This window comes from Dendrobates tinctorius, unplaced genomic scaffold, assembly GCF_039654945.1.
Source record: "Dendrobates tinctorius isolate UK_male_01 unplaced genomic scaffold, ASM3965494v1 ptg000103l, whole genome shotgun sequence".
NCBI classification, from domain to species: Eukaryota; Metazoa; Chordata; class Amphibia; order Anura; family Dendrobatidae; genus Dendrobates; species Dendrobates tinctorius.
Window position 1 is genome coordinate 12880377 of NW_027361771.1, and position 14677 is coordinate 12895053.

The 14677-nt window shown below is 41.1% G+C and overlaps 1 protein-coding gene across 1 annotated transcript in view; it reads right to left on the reverse strand.

The window, feature by feature from the left end:
* The window catches only part of CARD14 (caspase recruitment domain family member 14), a 111756-nt gene that overhangs the window by 83121 nt on the left and 13958 nt on the right, over positions 1-14677 (reverse strand). The window contains exons 4-5 of the mRNA XM_073588093.1: positions 12930-13067; positions 5574-5899 (exon numbers count right to left, since the gene is read on the reverse strand). Coding sequence (XP_073444194.1) covers positions 5574-5899; positions 12930-13067 — 464 coding nt within the window. The remainder of the gene's footprint in view (positions 1-5573; positions 5900-12929; positions 13068-14677) is intronic.

Sequence of the window (14677 nt, forward strand, 5' to 3'; positions counted from 1 at the left end):
ATGCATTAATGGAGGGAGGAAACACAAGGAGTTCAGTCTTTGACAGGTTCAGTTTCAGATATAGTGAGGACATGATGTTAGACATATTATTCAGCTTCCTATGATGTGAGTGACCATATAGACGGAGGGCTGATCCTTCAAACAGATTCCCTTTAGGGTTTGTTCCTTCTTGCATGCAAATCGGATGAGTGCAATACGATAGAAATTCGTATTGCAGTAGGACCAATGTTATCCAATGAGTCAGTGCAGATCTACGTATTTTTTCTCAGCTCTAATTGGCACGAAAAAAAACGCAGTATGCTGTGATTTCACTCCAAAATTGGACAGTGTGAGAACAAAATGGCATGCTACATGAACCATCAGTATGGCATGCGATTTTTACAGCTACATTACAATTCTGTAACATAGGAAACTGAAAATGGTCCTGTAAAAGATTCATAGTTGCTTAGTAAAAAAACAGATTGTATATGGACTGCACACAGATGACAAGTGAAAAAAAAAATCACCCCCCTCTCCTATACACTATACGCTAGTGTAAGCAAACCCTAAAGTTGTGGATAGGAGGAGGTGCCAAACGCAATATTTTCACCAGGTCCTGGAAAATTTAGATCTATCTCTGTAGTGAGAACTGTAACTTGGTAATCACATTACAGTGCTAGCAACCTGTACAAACATCTCAATTTAAAATAAAGTATACAAAATTAATCTTTTTTTCTTTCCTTTGCATGCTAGATGTCTCCTACGGGTTAGCCAAGAATTTACGGTCAGTCAGGAATGCTTCCAGGGGAAACAACTGTCAGTCAGCAGCATTTTGCCAATCTATATTGTCAACTGCTCTTGCCCCAACACTGATCGTATGCTCAGAGCGTCCTGTCATAACACATGAAGACTATCCTATGGCTTTAAAATGCCATTGTCACACTGTCATAAGACTTAAAGTGGTTGTCCAGGGGACAAAAGTCTGCAGTTGATCTATGTGACTGCACACTGCTGAATCATCATGACGGTGTCTCTTGCGCACACTGTCGCCACTACCTGGTATAAAAGATTGTAGATGCCATCACATTTATAAAGCCCCTGAGGTTCCAAAATGTCAGAAACTCCACACATGTACAGATGTAGTCACTAGTTTAACTCCTTAGATGGTTTACAGAAATAAGCATGCAATTGGTATTGCAGACTGAAAATTGCAAATATGCCAGATGAGTGATAAATACCTTGTGAGTTGTGACCAGCTTGTTCATCAGGTTCATTCAGTGGGTTATCCCCTCTACAGCAATGACATACATGAGGTGCTAACTGTGGTTTAGGGGTCATTGAAATGATTGTTTTTTACATAAGTGTGCTGTCTGTGTGTGCTATGAACTGCACACAGAAAGCACACCGACCTATTATAACTGCTGTAACATATAAATAGAAGGCAGCTCCTCCGCTCGCTCGATATGAGGACAATCACACAGAGAAAGTCTCATCCGCAATTTGTAGACATTACTAGCCTAAGTTTTAGTAAGACTGTTTAAAACAGTTTGGCACAGACAGTGCACATTTAGTTGGATCTTTTTTTTAGGAGGGGTAGGAGTGAGTTGGGGGGGGGGGTCATGTTGCTTTGCTCTTCTATATCTCTTGTGTTACCAGTAACATGAAACCTCCCGATGTTTCTGCTAACAGATGATGGACCTGAGATGGGAATAATTTTTTGAGGATTGAATCTAAATTTTTATCTGTACCATTTTGAGGAATATAACATTTTAGGTTGCAGAGTCTAAGAGACAAACCGCACACCACCGCAGAGTTATTGAAAGGAATAACAGACCTCACCAATCAACCTCCAACAAGGCATCGTCATGAGAGATAATGGCTGTAACCTGGTGGTGGCTGTGAAGTTTGGCAAGGTCACACATGTACCATGCTTGGCCCACATGCTCAACTTGGTGGTTCAGTGGTTTCTTAGAACCTACCTAGATTTGCTAGAGCTTCTGGTCAAAGTACGTCACGTCAGCGCCCAATTCCGCAAGTCTACAGCTCTGGCAGTGCTGCAGCAGCACATGCAAGTGCCAGTTCACTGACTGTTATTCGAGGTGCCCACATGCTGTAACTTCATACTGCACATGCTGACAAGGCTTTGTGAGCAGCAGAGGCAAATACCAGTGAAATACCAGATCCAACATGCCCGTTGGTATTCTGGTCAGCCTCTGCACATAACAACTGAAGAGTGGGCATGGATGTCTGATGTTTGTGCAGTTCTCCAAGACTTTGAGGACTCCACAGATGGTGAATCGTAATGATGCCATAATCAGTGCAATGATCCCATTTCTATGCCTACTTAAACAGTTGCTGCTCACAATTAAACATGAAGGTTTACATACGGACCAGGATGAGGTGGAGGAAGACATGAGAAAGGGAGATACTACCCCACCCAGCCTCACTTCATCTGCTCAGCATGGATTAAGTATAACAATGAGGAGTTGGAGGCTGAGGAGGAGTGGAGTGCCCCACGGGGCCTGGGGGTACTCGGTACCGGGCCCGTAGACTTCAACGGGGGACGGTGTCATGGCGACGGCGACCCGGTCCGTGGCCCAGAGGCGTCCAGTAATAAAAATAGGGGAAAGTTGTGTGGTATTTATGTGGTAAAAATAAAGATAATGTTTATAGATGGTGAAATACGTGACGCCACCTGTGGTGTTCTGGTCAGAGGTGACCAGTGCTGTGGTGTTGTTCCTCTGGGATGGATGTTGGGCGCAGCTATGCTGTTGTAGCCCTCCACAGGTAGGGCTGTAGTCCCAGGGCAAAGATGTTAAATAAATAGTAAAAATGGCTGTAAACATTGGGGTGCAGAAAAATGAGAGTAAGACACAGAGAGGTGCAGTTTCTTTACCTTTTACTGGTAATAGGTTGCAGTCCGGAGTACCACATACAGGTGATGGAATGAGTCTGGCTCGCCTGGAAGCATTCAGGGGATCCACCTTGCCAGGTGGGGATTTAGGACCTTCCTTTGTGCGCTTTGTGTGTGGGTCTCCGCTGTATATAACTATGCTGCGACCCTCTATTCGTGATGGTTTCACTAACCTGTACGGCTCTCAGCGTGAGCCTACTCCACGGGTACCGTTCTCTTCACTGTCGGCCCCGGGCTCCTTATCCGCTGCCGTGCCCTCAGGTGATCAACGTCGCACAGGAATTTACAATTCCCTGTACTTTCAGATCTGGCTATCAGGGCGTACAGCTCCTGTCAGCCTAGGACTCTGATGTCCCTTTTCTTCCATTAGCGCTTCACTCAGGGGTCTGCTATATGCAGTATTTTAGCTTCCCCAGAGTCTCTCAGTCTCTGCTCTTGTCTTTTCCCTCTTCACAGATCAGCTGCCTGTCTTTATCTGACAGGATCTTCCAGAAAGATCCCATTACCTCACGTCCTCACGTTTAACTGTTGTCATTTCTCCTCACAGCTGATAGCTGTTTTGTTTCCATGACAACTCCCTCAGCTGACTTCTAGCTGACTCACCAACCCCCTCTGCTGGCCAGAATTTATAAGGCAGCTCCCTTTTCTGACCTGCAGCAAGAATTGTGATTTTTAATCTCTGTTACCTGGCATGGGAGTCCCTTTCTGCCTCCAAGCATGACTTCACCTCTTAGAGGGAGGCAATGTCACTGTGACAACCGGACTCTGGGGTGTCACAGGAGCAGGAACGGGTTGCTAGCGCAACAGAGGCTAGTACTCACACAAGCTTCGTCCCGTCTCTCATACATGGATGGATTGAGGAGGGGAATGAGGAGTAAGAGAGGGAGGAGGAAGAGATGGAGAGTTGTCATCATGGTGGAGATAGGGAAGTGTTGGCTGTAGGGAGCTTGGCACATATGGCCGACTTTATGTACTGCTGCCTTTCCCATGACCCTCGCATTGTGTTCATCTTGGCAAAAAACAGTACTGGTTGTTCACTGTGATAGACTCACACTACAAGGAGAAACTTGCATCTCAACTTCCTGAGATGTAGCGGTCAACTAAATTGGTGCTATACTAGAAGGTCATTGTGGAAAATTTCCCATCAGACAAAACTAGCAGCAGGGGGCACTCTTCCTTGCCCAATCAAGGAGGAGAGGCAAGGGAGGCACACACCAGGTACAGCAGAGGCAAGGTTACACTGTCAAAGGACTAGGCCAATTTCATGACACCTTTCCAGCATCAAGGCACTGATGGCCAGGTATTTTTGACAAGGAGTGAAAAGTGTTTAAAGATGGTCAAGCAATACCTGGCCGACAAAACCAATGTACTCCCTAATTCCTCGTGGACCTTTAACTATTGGGTCTCAAAACTGGACACCTGGCATGAGCTGTTCCTGTAAGCCTTGGAGGTGTCTTGTTTGAGCCGGTTTTTGAGTAACACCAGGGGGGTAATAACAGATAAAGAAAATGCGTGTATGGATGACCCTGCTTCTACTTTTTGGCAGCCTTTGCACTTAGTTAATAGCCTTTATGAGTCTAGGAGTACTACAACATGACAATTCGAACAGAATGTATATGAGGCCCTGCTTTATGTCTAATACAGGGTGTATCCGAGTCCCTCTACCATAAATTTTTGGCAGTTCATGCTTCCTCAATAAATTACACTAACATTTCAAATTTTTTAATAAAGATTTCAACTTTGGTTTACTTAAATTATTATCTTTTTTAAATCCATTTAAAATTTTGCCTTATATACAAGTCATTATACGGGAAATAATGTTTCTTAACATCTTTTTTTCCTGTAAACTCCAATTTCTCGTGGGTTTGGAAAGTTTTATTCTCGGTCCTTGAAGTGGAGTAAAAGTGTGCCACCATTGTTCTCAGCAGCGATCTGGGAGTCAGAGATGCTTCCTCATGCTGTTCTTCTTCCATTCATTACTTTTTCCAGCCATTTCAACATTTTCACTGCTGCCCAGACCTAGTTGTAGGGTCTGCGGGAAAAATGCTTTGATTTCTCATTGACTCCCATTATATTCGCGTACTAGCATTTTAGTGCTCGTGCTCGCTCATCCCTAGTTATTATCTATATGTAGTTACTAATTCATCTTCAGTACAGCATAAATTTTCTTTTTTTTTTCCTCATCTTTCTTTTTGTCTTGACCTTTACTTCTTAAAGGGAGCCTCTCACTATGTATAATGCTATTAACCTGCAGATATAGTTTTAATCTGCAGGTTAATAATGTTAGGAAGGAGACTGGCTGCAGTACATAAGTGTGGCACTCATGGAGAAAATTAACTTTTTTCCTTCCTAGAGCCGCTGGCTTTCAGTTATACAGGCATACCGGCGCAGCAGCACTGAGAGAGGCAGCTGTACCCATGCCCAGACACTTTGACTGACAGCCAGCTCTGCACTTATGCACTTTCTTATGAGTGTTGCACTTTTAGTACAGCGGCTGGGCACCTTTCCAAAACCATTACCCTGCAGATCAACCCAATATCTGGAGGTTAATAGCGTTATATGACCTGACATATTCCCTTTAAACGGGTTCCTTCAAAAAGAAGCATACATATACAATATCAGATAGCAGTATTTCAGGATGGATGATCTACGTTTTTGAAATGGCAAATAAAATGCTAACCTGATCCTGCAGTTCACTATTCCTGTTCTGTACATTGTCCTTCTCCTGTAATGCATGGGAGTAGCGCATGGATAGCTCATACTGCTCATCTTTCAACTTGCTTATCATTTGACTCTGGGCATCCATCTCTCTGCGAAGTCGCTGATTTTCATGCTCCATACTTCGCATACTTTCTCCTTCTTCCTTTAACTGTTGTTGCTTTTCTCGCATTTTGTGTAAATGGTGGACCAATGTCCCTTTGACTTGTTTCTCCTGCATCAATTCCTCCTGCAGACTATTTAGCGTGTTCATGAGAAAAATACTTAACTGGCTGCTGTCGATAAATCCTGCAGATAAAAGACATTTATTAACAAGTTAATCGTGATTTTTGTAAGAAAACATATATGCAACATGCCCAACATTACAGCATTCAGTGGTGATTTTGAGCAGTAATTGCAAAAATGCATATGACTTTAAAAATAAGACTGAAGGGGGGCGTGGCTTGAGCGCTGAAGATGGTGGCAGCTTGAGCGCTGGGCTCCTGTACAGTCATCCTAATAAAGCGACCTTCACGGTGCAACAGAAGACCTTTAACCCAGAGTACCTGAAAAAAATATTCACATACCCCTGAGAACCATCTACCTCCATTTCCAGAGAATTTGAGGAGCAATTTATAGAGTTACAGACCCCTGAAGTTGGCAGTGGTGAGAGAAAAGAAGCGGCGGGAAAAGACTGCTCACCAGCTGACAGGGAATTACCTCACACGCAGAATTACCTCACACGCAGTGGCGACGAAGCAACAAGATCCAGGAAGCGGCTGTGAGTCGGGTCTGTGGTAAAGAAAGGACGGAGGGACCTGTGGAAGAAAGCAGTGCTCTGGAGACACTGAGCACGGCAAGACAAAAGGAGAAGCCAGAGACCAGACATAAGGCAGGAAAATGGCGGTGACACCTGCTGAATAAGAAGGACCAGAGAGGCTGTGAGTGGCAGCAGCAGAGGCATAACTGAGAGACTGACATTAATCCCCTGTAAATAAACAGAAGGTGAAACAGCTTGGCTGCTTCAGAGTACACTTCTATTGTTAAACCTAGGGTCAGGCAGTGATTGATAAACCATACAATTAAAACTGGTGACCCTGAGGTAGGTTAGGAGATACATAGGAACTGATTTGGGAGGCAGAAATCAGCCTGATTCAGCGCGAGCCAGAGGTCAGCGATATAACTGGACTGAGATAACTAGTATAACACAGCCATACTGTGTTGAATTCATATATTCTATGAACTCCTCATCGTCCCTGGCATATTTACATATATGTGCTTAATAGATCAAGCAGTTAAATAGAGAAAGATATTATTTACAACACTGCCATCTGTTGCAGAAGGATAACATTGAAGTCCTTCTAATTTCTTCGAACTGAACTGTTATTATAGTACTTATATAGTGCCTTTTTACATATACAGTGACTAACTTACTTATTGTAGGATTGCTTTCTCCTAATAAGCGAAATAAGTAATAATCCCCTCCCGCAGTGGTCAAAACATTTATTCTGAAGAAAACCATTGAGTTCCTAGGAATTATATGTGGGGTTTAATGTACTGTTGGAACTATAAGATTTCTAGGACTGTGACTTGCTAAATTGCTTTCAGAAGGAAGACCCTATAAAATAGCTCATACTGTGAACCTGCGACAGGAGCCCTGTAAATGGAAACTGGGGCCAATAGAGTTAAATCCACAAAAAAGAGGGACTCCTCCACTGCTAGGGCTTCAAAATTCAGGGGTCCCAATAATACAGGTCCAACATCAGATTCTTTAAAATCTATTAACTCCTTTAGGTCCAGATCTCCTATAAAAAAAGGAAATATGACCTCTAACGCCCTCAAAAAAAATGTATATATGACATCTTACAGTAAAGTAATACAAAAAGGGCTGAACCAAAGACCTCTGGACCCAAAATCTCAAAATGAGACACATGGTCCCCCACAAAACGCAAGCTCTATAGATATTAATGTAGGGGGGCAGATATCTTTGGAGGAGGAGATGGACAGCTCTAAGTCATATAAAAGGATAGGACCAGAGGAGGCAGCTTTGGGAGGCAGCCCTCGAGCAACGGGTTCAACCTGTGCGTCGCATAGTTGCTCCCCCAACCATAGTCCTACTAAACCACAACCAAAAAGGGGGTGCCCGGAGTCTACTGACTTGGCAGATCCTTCATTTTTACCAATCAATTTTGATAAGTTTTTGACATCGAACAAGGTAGCTACTGAGGGATTCATAGCTAATTTCTGCAAAGCCCTGACCGAGTCTATTAGACTCGGCTTTGAGGCGAACAAAGACTCCCTACAAGACGTATGTAGGAGCTTCACACAGAGGTTTGAAAGCAATGAGGCAAGAATAATAAAAGTGGAAAATAAATCAGAATTCCTGGCAAAAGAAAATTTGGAATTAAAAATGGAGCTCCTATCCCTGAGATCAAAAATAACTGACTTAGAAGATAGGAGCAGAAGAAACAATATTAAGATCAGGGGAATCCCTGAAAAGGTCTTGCAGAATGACCTTGCAGATTATGCCAAGTCCCTTTTTAAAAAAACAGCTCCTTCCCTATCTGAGCTACAGCTCACTATAGACAGGATCCACAGGCTGCCGCGTCCACGAGGCATCGCCGCTGACAAACCGCGAGATACTATCTTGCGCTTACATTTTTTCCAAACGAAAGAACTAATCTTGAAATCCATTAGAGAAAAGGGGTCCTTCCCACCTCCATATAACAACCTCAAAATTTACTCGGATTTCTCAAAAGCCACAATGGAGGCTAGAAAGGCTTTTGGAGAAGTAACGTCCAAACTTAGAGATCTGGGAACTCCCTATAGATGGGGATTCCCGACTAAATTGCTGATTTGGCACAAGGGAAAAAATATCCCTCTCTTTACAATAGAAGAGGGTTTAGACTTTGTACACTACCTCCAAGAAGAACTAGCCCACAAAGATAAGGGATGAACACTATGCCTTAATCTCTTTGTAGGTATGGTCTACATTCCTTTGGTCTTATTATGTATAGTGTTGGGGTGACTGGGCGGGATCTTTGCCACAATTCTTGTTTGTTCCCCCAAACTAGAGAGAGGTCTCACTGGAGGTGTGATCCCTCAGGAGAGCTCTACTCGAGTTGAACAAAGTTTTGTTAGAAATATTACTGAGCAGGTTTAGGCTTAGTTAAGAAAGTCTTTGATATTCTTCTTTGATTGTTCACATCCAGACTGTAATTTATAACTTGTAGGAACGTAGGCAGCAAATATGAAAGTAAAAATTCTATCATACAACGTTAGAGGCTTAAATAGCCCGTACAAACGTTTTGCCACTTGGAAAGAGATAAAACAAACACAGGCTGATATTATTTGCCTCCAGGAGGTCAAGTTAGCCAGGGATGGCCACCCTTACTTCCAACACAAAAACTACCCCCACATGTACAAATCACTTAATGACAAAAAAAGGGCAGGAGTTATCACAATTCTAAGCAAAGATATCCCATTCCAACTGATCAGTGAGGAGATTGATCCTCAGGGTAGATTCCACATCCTGATTTGCAGCCTAAATTGTAAAATATGTACAATAGTCAATGTGTATGCTCCAAGTAAGAGACAATTTCCCTTCTTTAATAAACTTATTAAAAAAATAGAAGCCGCCAAGAGGGGAGAGCTACTAATAGTAGGGGATTTCAATATAGTGCCAAATGGAAATATGGATTCCTCGTCTACCGTACGTCATTTGGCTCCAACTCTAAATAACTGGATCACCCAAAATGAACTTTTCGATGTCTTTAGATGTCTCAATTCAACCTCACGAGAATTTACACATTATTCAGATGTGCATAAAACATCGTCCAGAATTGATCTCTTCTTAACTAATATTTTCTCATTACCTCAATTCAAAAAGCTTGAAATACTAAACAAATCATTCTCTGACCACTCCCCAGTTATGGGGGAATTTATTCTAGGTCCCCTGATAAAAAATACATTTCTTTGGAAAACCAACCTGACATTGCTAAAAATCCTAGAATATAGAGAGATAATTAGGAATACTATTGATAACTACTTCCTTGAAAACTCCTCATCAGATGTTGACCCATTTATACTATGGAAAGCGCACAAAGCGGTCATTAGAGGTTGCTTAATGCAACTTTCAGCTAGGCATAAAAAAAAAGAAGGGAAAAAATTTCCAACCTGCAATCTCAAATAAAAATAAAAGAGGATCAACAAAATAAATCTGACTATCCATCTCATGCCATTCACTTAGAACTGATGAAGCTAAGGCAGGAACTTAGGGCGGAACTCTTAACAGAGTATGACTCAATTATTCGGGCATCCAAATCTAATGCTTATACGTCCACGAATAAGCCAACTAGATGCATGCTTAACAAACTAAAGCAAGAACGCATACATAGGAGAATAGAGAAAATTAGATCTTCCTCAGGAGATCTTAAACACCATCCTTCGGACATTGCAGATGTATTTGCAGAATATTTTAGCAAGCTCTATAGTCTAAAGTCTGACTCTGCAATGCCTAGCCCAGATCAAGCTGCCATAGACTCTTTCTTCTCTGATCTAAACCTTCCACAGATAACTCCCTCAGATTTAGAGCTATTAAATTCACCTTTCAGTGTGAAAGAAATAGCAGGCACTATAACCAAACTTAAATCACTGAAGTCTCCCGGCCCAGATGGGTTTATAAACGAATATTTTAAAATATTCTCAGATATTATTTCACCTCATTTGAAAACCCTTTTCGACCATGCCTCGAATTTAGGAGCATTCCCTGCAGACATGTTGGAAGCATCTATAATAATGATACCAAAAGATACTGGAGACATGGAAAAAGTCCAAAATTTCAGACCCATATCTCTAATAAATGGTGATATTAAGTTATATGCCAAAGTCCTTGCAGAGCGTCTAAAAAATATCATGCCTTACCTTGTTAGAAAAGACCAAATTGGCTTCATTTCGGGCAGGCAGGCCTCAGATGGGACGCGAAGAATTATAAATTTGCTTAATCTGATAAAGACATCAAACATCCCCTCTATGCTCGTAAGTCTAGATGCAGAAAAAGCATTCGATAGACTGAATTGGCAGTATCTAAAAACTTCTTTATTTAATTTTGGCTTTGATAATAAATCTATCTCCTCAATCTTTTCCCTGTATTCTCAACCGAATGCAAGAATTTATATTAACAACCATCTCTCTACGCAATTCCACATCTCAAATGGCACTAGGCAGGGCTGTCCTTTATCACCCTTACTATTTGCCCGTGCGGTTGAGCCCCTGGCTGAAAAAATTAGGAGTCATAATTCTATATCTGGCATCAAAACACAGCAATGTCAGCATAAGATAACACTTTTTGCTGATGACCTTATCATTTCAATCTCAGATCCAATAAACTCAATAAAAGCTTTGACCCAGGTCCTAGACCGATTCTCAAAAGTTTCTTACTTTAAGATCAATGCAGAGAAATCAAAAATTCTACCCTTCAATCTAAATAACACGGTAATTGAAAAAATCAAAAAGCAATCCAATTTTGTATGGGAAGAAAAGGGAATTACTTATTTGGGTATCACTATTACCACTAAACTTAAATCCATTATCCCCACCAATATAGATAACCTTATTAAAACTATTTCCAAAGATTTCCATAGATTCAAAACTCACGACCTGACCCTACTAGGAAAAATTTTAGTGGTAAAGGTCTTCATCTTACCAAAAATTCTTTATTTATTTAGAACTATCCCTTTAAACATACATGTCTCGTTTATAACAAAAATTCAGACTTTAATTCAGCTCTTTGTATGGAAAAATAAAAAGGCAAGGATTGCAGCGGATATTTTATACAAAACAAAGAGACATGGCGGACTCGCTTTGCCCAATATCTGGTCATACTACCAAGCGACACTCATCAAACTCAGTCAGGATTGGTTCAAAGAGAGTTCGCATCCGGCATGGCTGGATATAGAAAGAGCCCAAATAAATTATAATTCCATTCCAAAACTTCTTTTCAGTTACTTATTGGAATCTCGGCAGAAGGAGCACCACCATCCAATCCTCCAGGCCATATTCTCGGCCTGGAACATTCTGACTAAGCTACATAGGAAAGAGAATAAGGAGGATATGATTAGAAGACTCCCTCTCTCCTTCTTGGCCCAGATTTACAATTTCTCAATACCAGATACCTGGGATGAGGTACGCATAAAAAAAGTTGGAGACTTATGGGATGGGAAAGAGTTTAGTACTTTTAGTGAGCTTAAATCCAAATATCATCTGCCCTCGTCAGAAATATATTCTTTTTTCACGGTAAAAGAGAATATAAAAAAGCTGTTACTCAGCAGGGCTAAGAATCTGGAAATTGTCTCTTCATTACTAGTTAATATTAATCATCAGTTTAAATGGAGTATTAAAAATATCTACTCACATTTTAACAAAGATACATCCTTTTCAAAAAACAATTATATGCACAAATGGGAGCTTGATTTAAATATTATAGTTCAACCAGAACAATGGGAGTACGCCATTAGGCATACCTATAAGTCTACTATTTCTATGGCCTTGCAGGAGTCCTTTTATAAAGTAATGAATAGATGGTACTATACGCCTATACGGCTATCCCATATTAATCAGGAGATCTCATCCCAATGTTGGAGAGGATGTGGAAACCCTGGCAATTTATATCATATCTTTTGGAGCTGTCCAAAACTAAAAATCCTCTGGAAGGAAGTCAAAATCCATATTAATACTTTACATGATAGTGAAATTACTGTAACCCCGCAGATGGTACTTCTCTCTTTAGATCTGGAGAGTATCAATCCTTCAACCAAATATATAATGATTAACATCTTTCTAACTATAAAAAATTCATTAGCATTTTTTTGGAAAAAATCAGATATCCCTTCCTTCTCAGATATTCTAGACACATTTCGTTTCCATAGCTCTACAGAAGAAAGATTTGCTTTTAATAGCAACTCTTTGAATAAATACCACACAAAGTGGGCTCGGTGGAACTCAAAATTTTTGTAGTTACAATAAGCTGCTTATGGTTCCTACAGGAATGCGACTCAGGTTAAGCTTTAAGTCTGGATTGGTAGTAGTGTTAGGTTAGTTTATTCTTTAGTTTAATACTATTAAGATAAATACAACAGTAAAATGTTTAATGTTTACGAAGTAAATTGTATGACATGTTTTGCAAAGCATCTATTATAAAACAGTTCTCTAAGTTTTATATTATTCCCTTTTCTTTTTTGTTCACCCTTCCTTCCCTTATGAAAAATTAATAAAAATTATTTGAAAAAAAAAAAATAAAATAAGACTGAACTCAAATATAATAAAAACAAATATTTCTTACTTGTAAAACTATTCGGATCTTTGTTTGCTTCTTTCCCAGTAATGAGGGTATAAAATCTGGGATTCAGCAGCATTAAACTCTCCAAGAAAGCAATAGCTCCATTCTTTCCTCGTGTATGAAGTACATCCAGTAGGTGCCCTACATAAAATGGAAAGCTTAGGTCATAGCGGGACATAAACATTTGTTTTTAATCTGAAAATTATAAAACTGAAAAACTTTTGCTGTTTGTTCACACTATGGATTTGTGTTTTTTTTTTTTTGTTGTTGCCATGATCTCGCTAAATTACAGCAACACAAGGCATTTTACATCTACTTTGGAAATTCTCTGATAGAAACTCAATCAAATATACAAGGAAAAAGCACACTGTTAACATATCTTTAGAAAACAAAAATACAAAATTGGATTATGTTCACCCTGAGGAAGATACAAAATAGTAAAAAGGTAAATAGGATATCATCAGGGGGCTGGCACTGCAATCACTGCTTAAGCTGCTGTCACCACCTTGAAATAAAGTGTTATCACTGATGTCTTTTCTAGGGGCTGCACTAGTCACTGCTCTACTGAGAATGTGCCAGTTGTCAATTCTGATGCATACTCAGTATGAGCTCCCTCTCCTTTATTTCTTTGAATGTGCACTGACATTGTGCTCCCTCATCCGGTCTACAGAGAAGTGACAAACCGGCAAGAGAGCACACTGTCAGTGTGCATTGCAAAGCAGAGAAAGCATCAAGCAAGGAGAACAGAGACCAACCCATACAGTAAAATAAATAAAATAATGAGCAAAGTACATCTAGAAAGGATTAGATTACAGCAGCTGCTGTAATCTGTGGATTGGGCAACATGCATCTGCTGTCAGGTTCCCTTTAAGAAAAATGTGGATTTTTCTGGAATAAGATATCATATATATCTTTTTATTCAACTTTTTAATAAATAGACTTCAGAGGGTTGATCTTACTGAAAGTTCCCTCTAAGATATTAAAAAAAATTGGTACAAAGCAAATACAATAAATACATTTTTGTTTGAAACATTTTTAATCCCTTTCCGACATCGGGCATAAATTTACGCCGATGTTGGACTCCCTTCCCTTTGATATGGGCTTCGGCAGTGAGCCCACATCTTTCCCGGCACATGTCAGCTGTTTTGAACAGCTGACATGGAGACTATTGAAGCATGCCAAATTTTAAAAAAAATGTTTTTAACCCCTTTCTGCCATGTGACATACTATCCCGTCCATGTGCCCTGGGACTTAATAGTACGTCACAGCGATCAGCGGCGCCCATGTGGTGAGCGCCGCTGATCGCGGCCGGGTGTCAGCTGATTATCACAGCTGACACCTGGCACAATGTGTCAGGGGAGGTCACGGACCGCCCCGACACGTTAACCCCTTGCACACCGCGATCAAACACGATCGTGGTGTACCGGGGGTTAAAGGGAAGCATCGGCAGAGAGGGGGCTCCCTCCGTGCTTCCCTGAGCCCCCCACAGCAGCACAATGTGCAGCGCTGCTGCGGGGGGCTCCATCCCTGCAGGTCCCCGAATCCAAGATGGCGACGGGGACCTTCGGGGGCCTGCAGGGAGCTGGCTTTCTCAGTGCCTGCAAAGCGCAGGCACGAGGAAGCCTTGTGCAGTGCCTGTGACAGATCGCTGATCTGTCACAGTGATCTGTGATGTGACAGATCAGCAATCTGACACAGGACAGTGATGTCCCACCTGGGAAAAGGTAATAAAGTAAAAAAAAGAAAAAAGT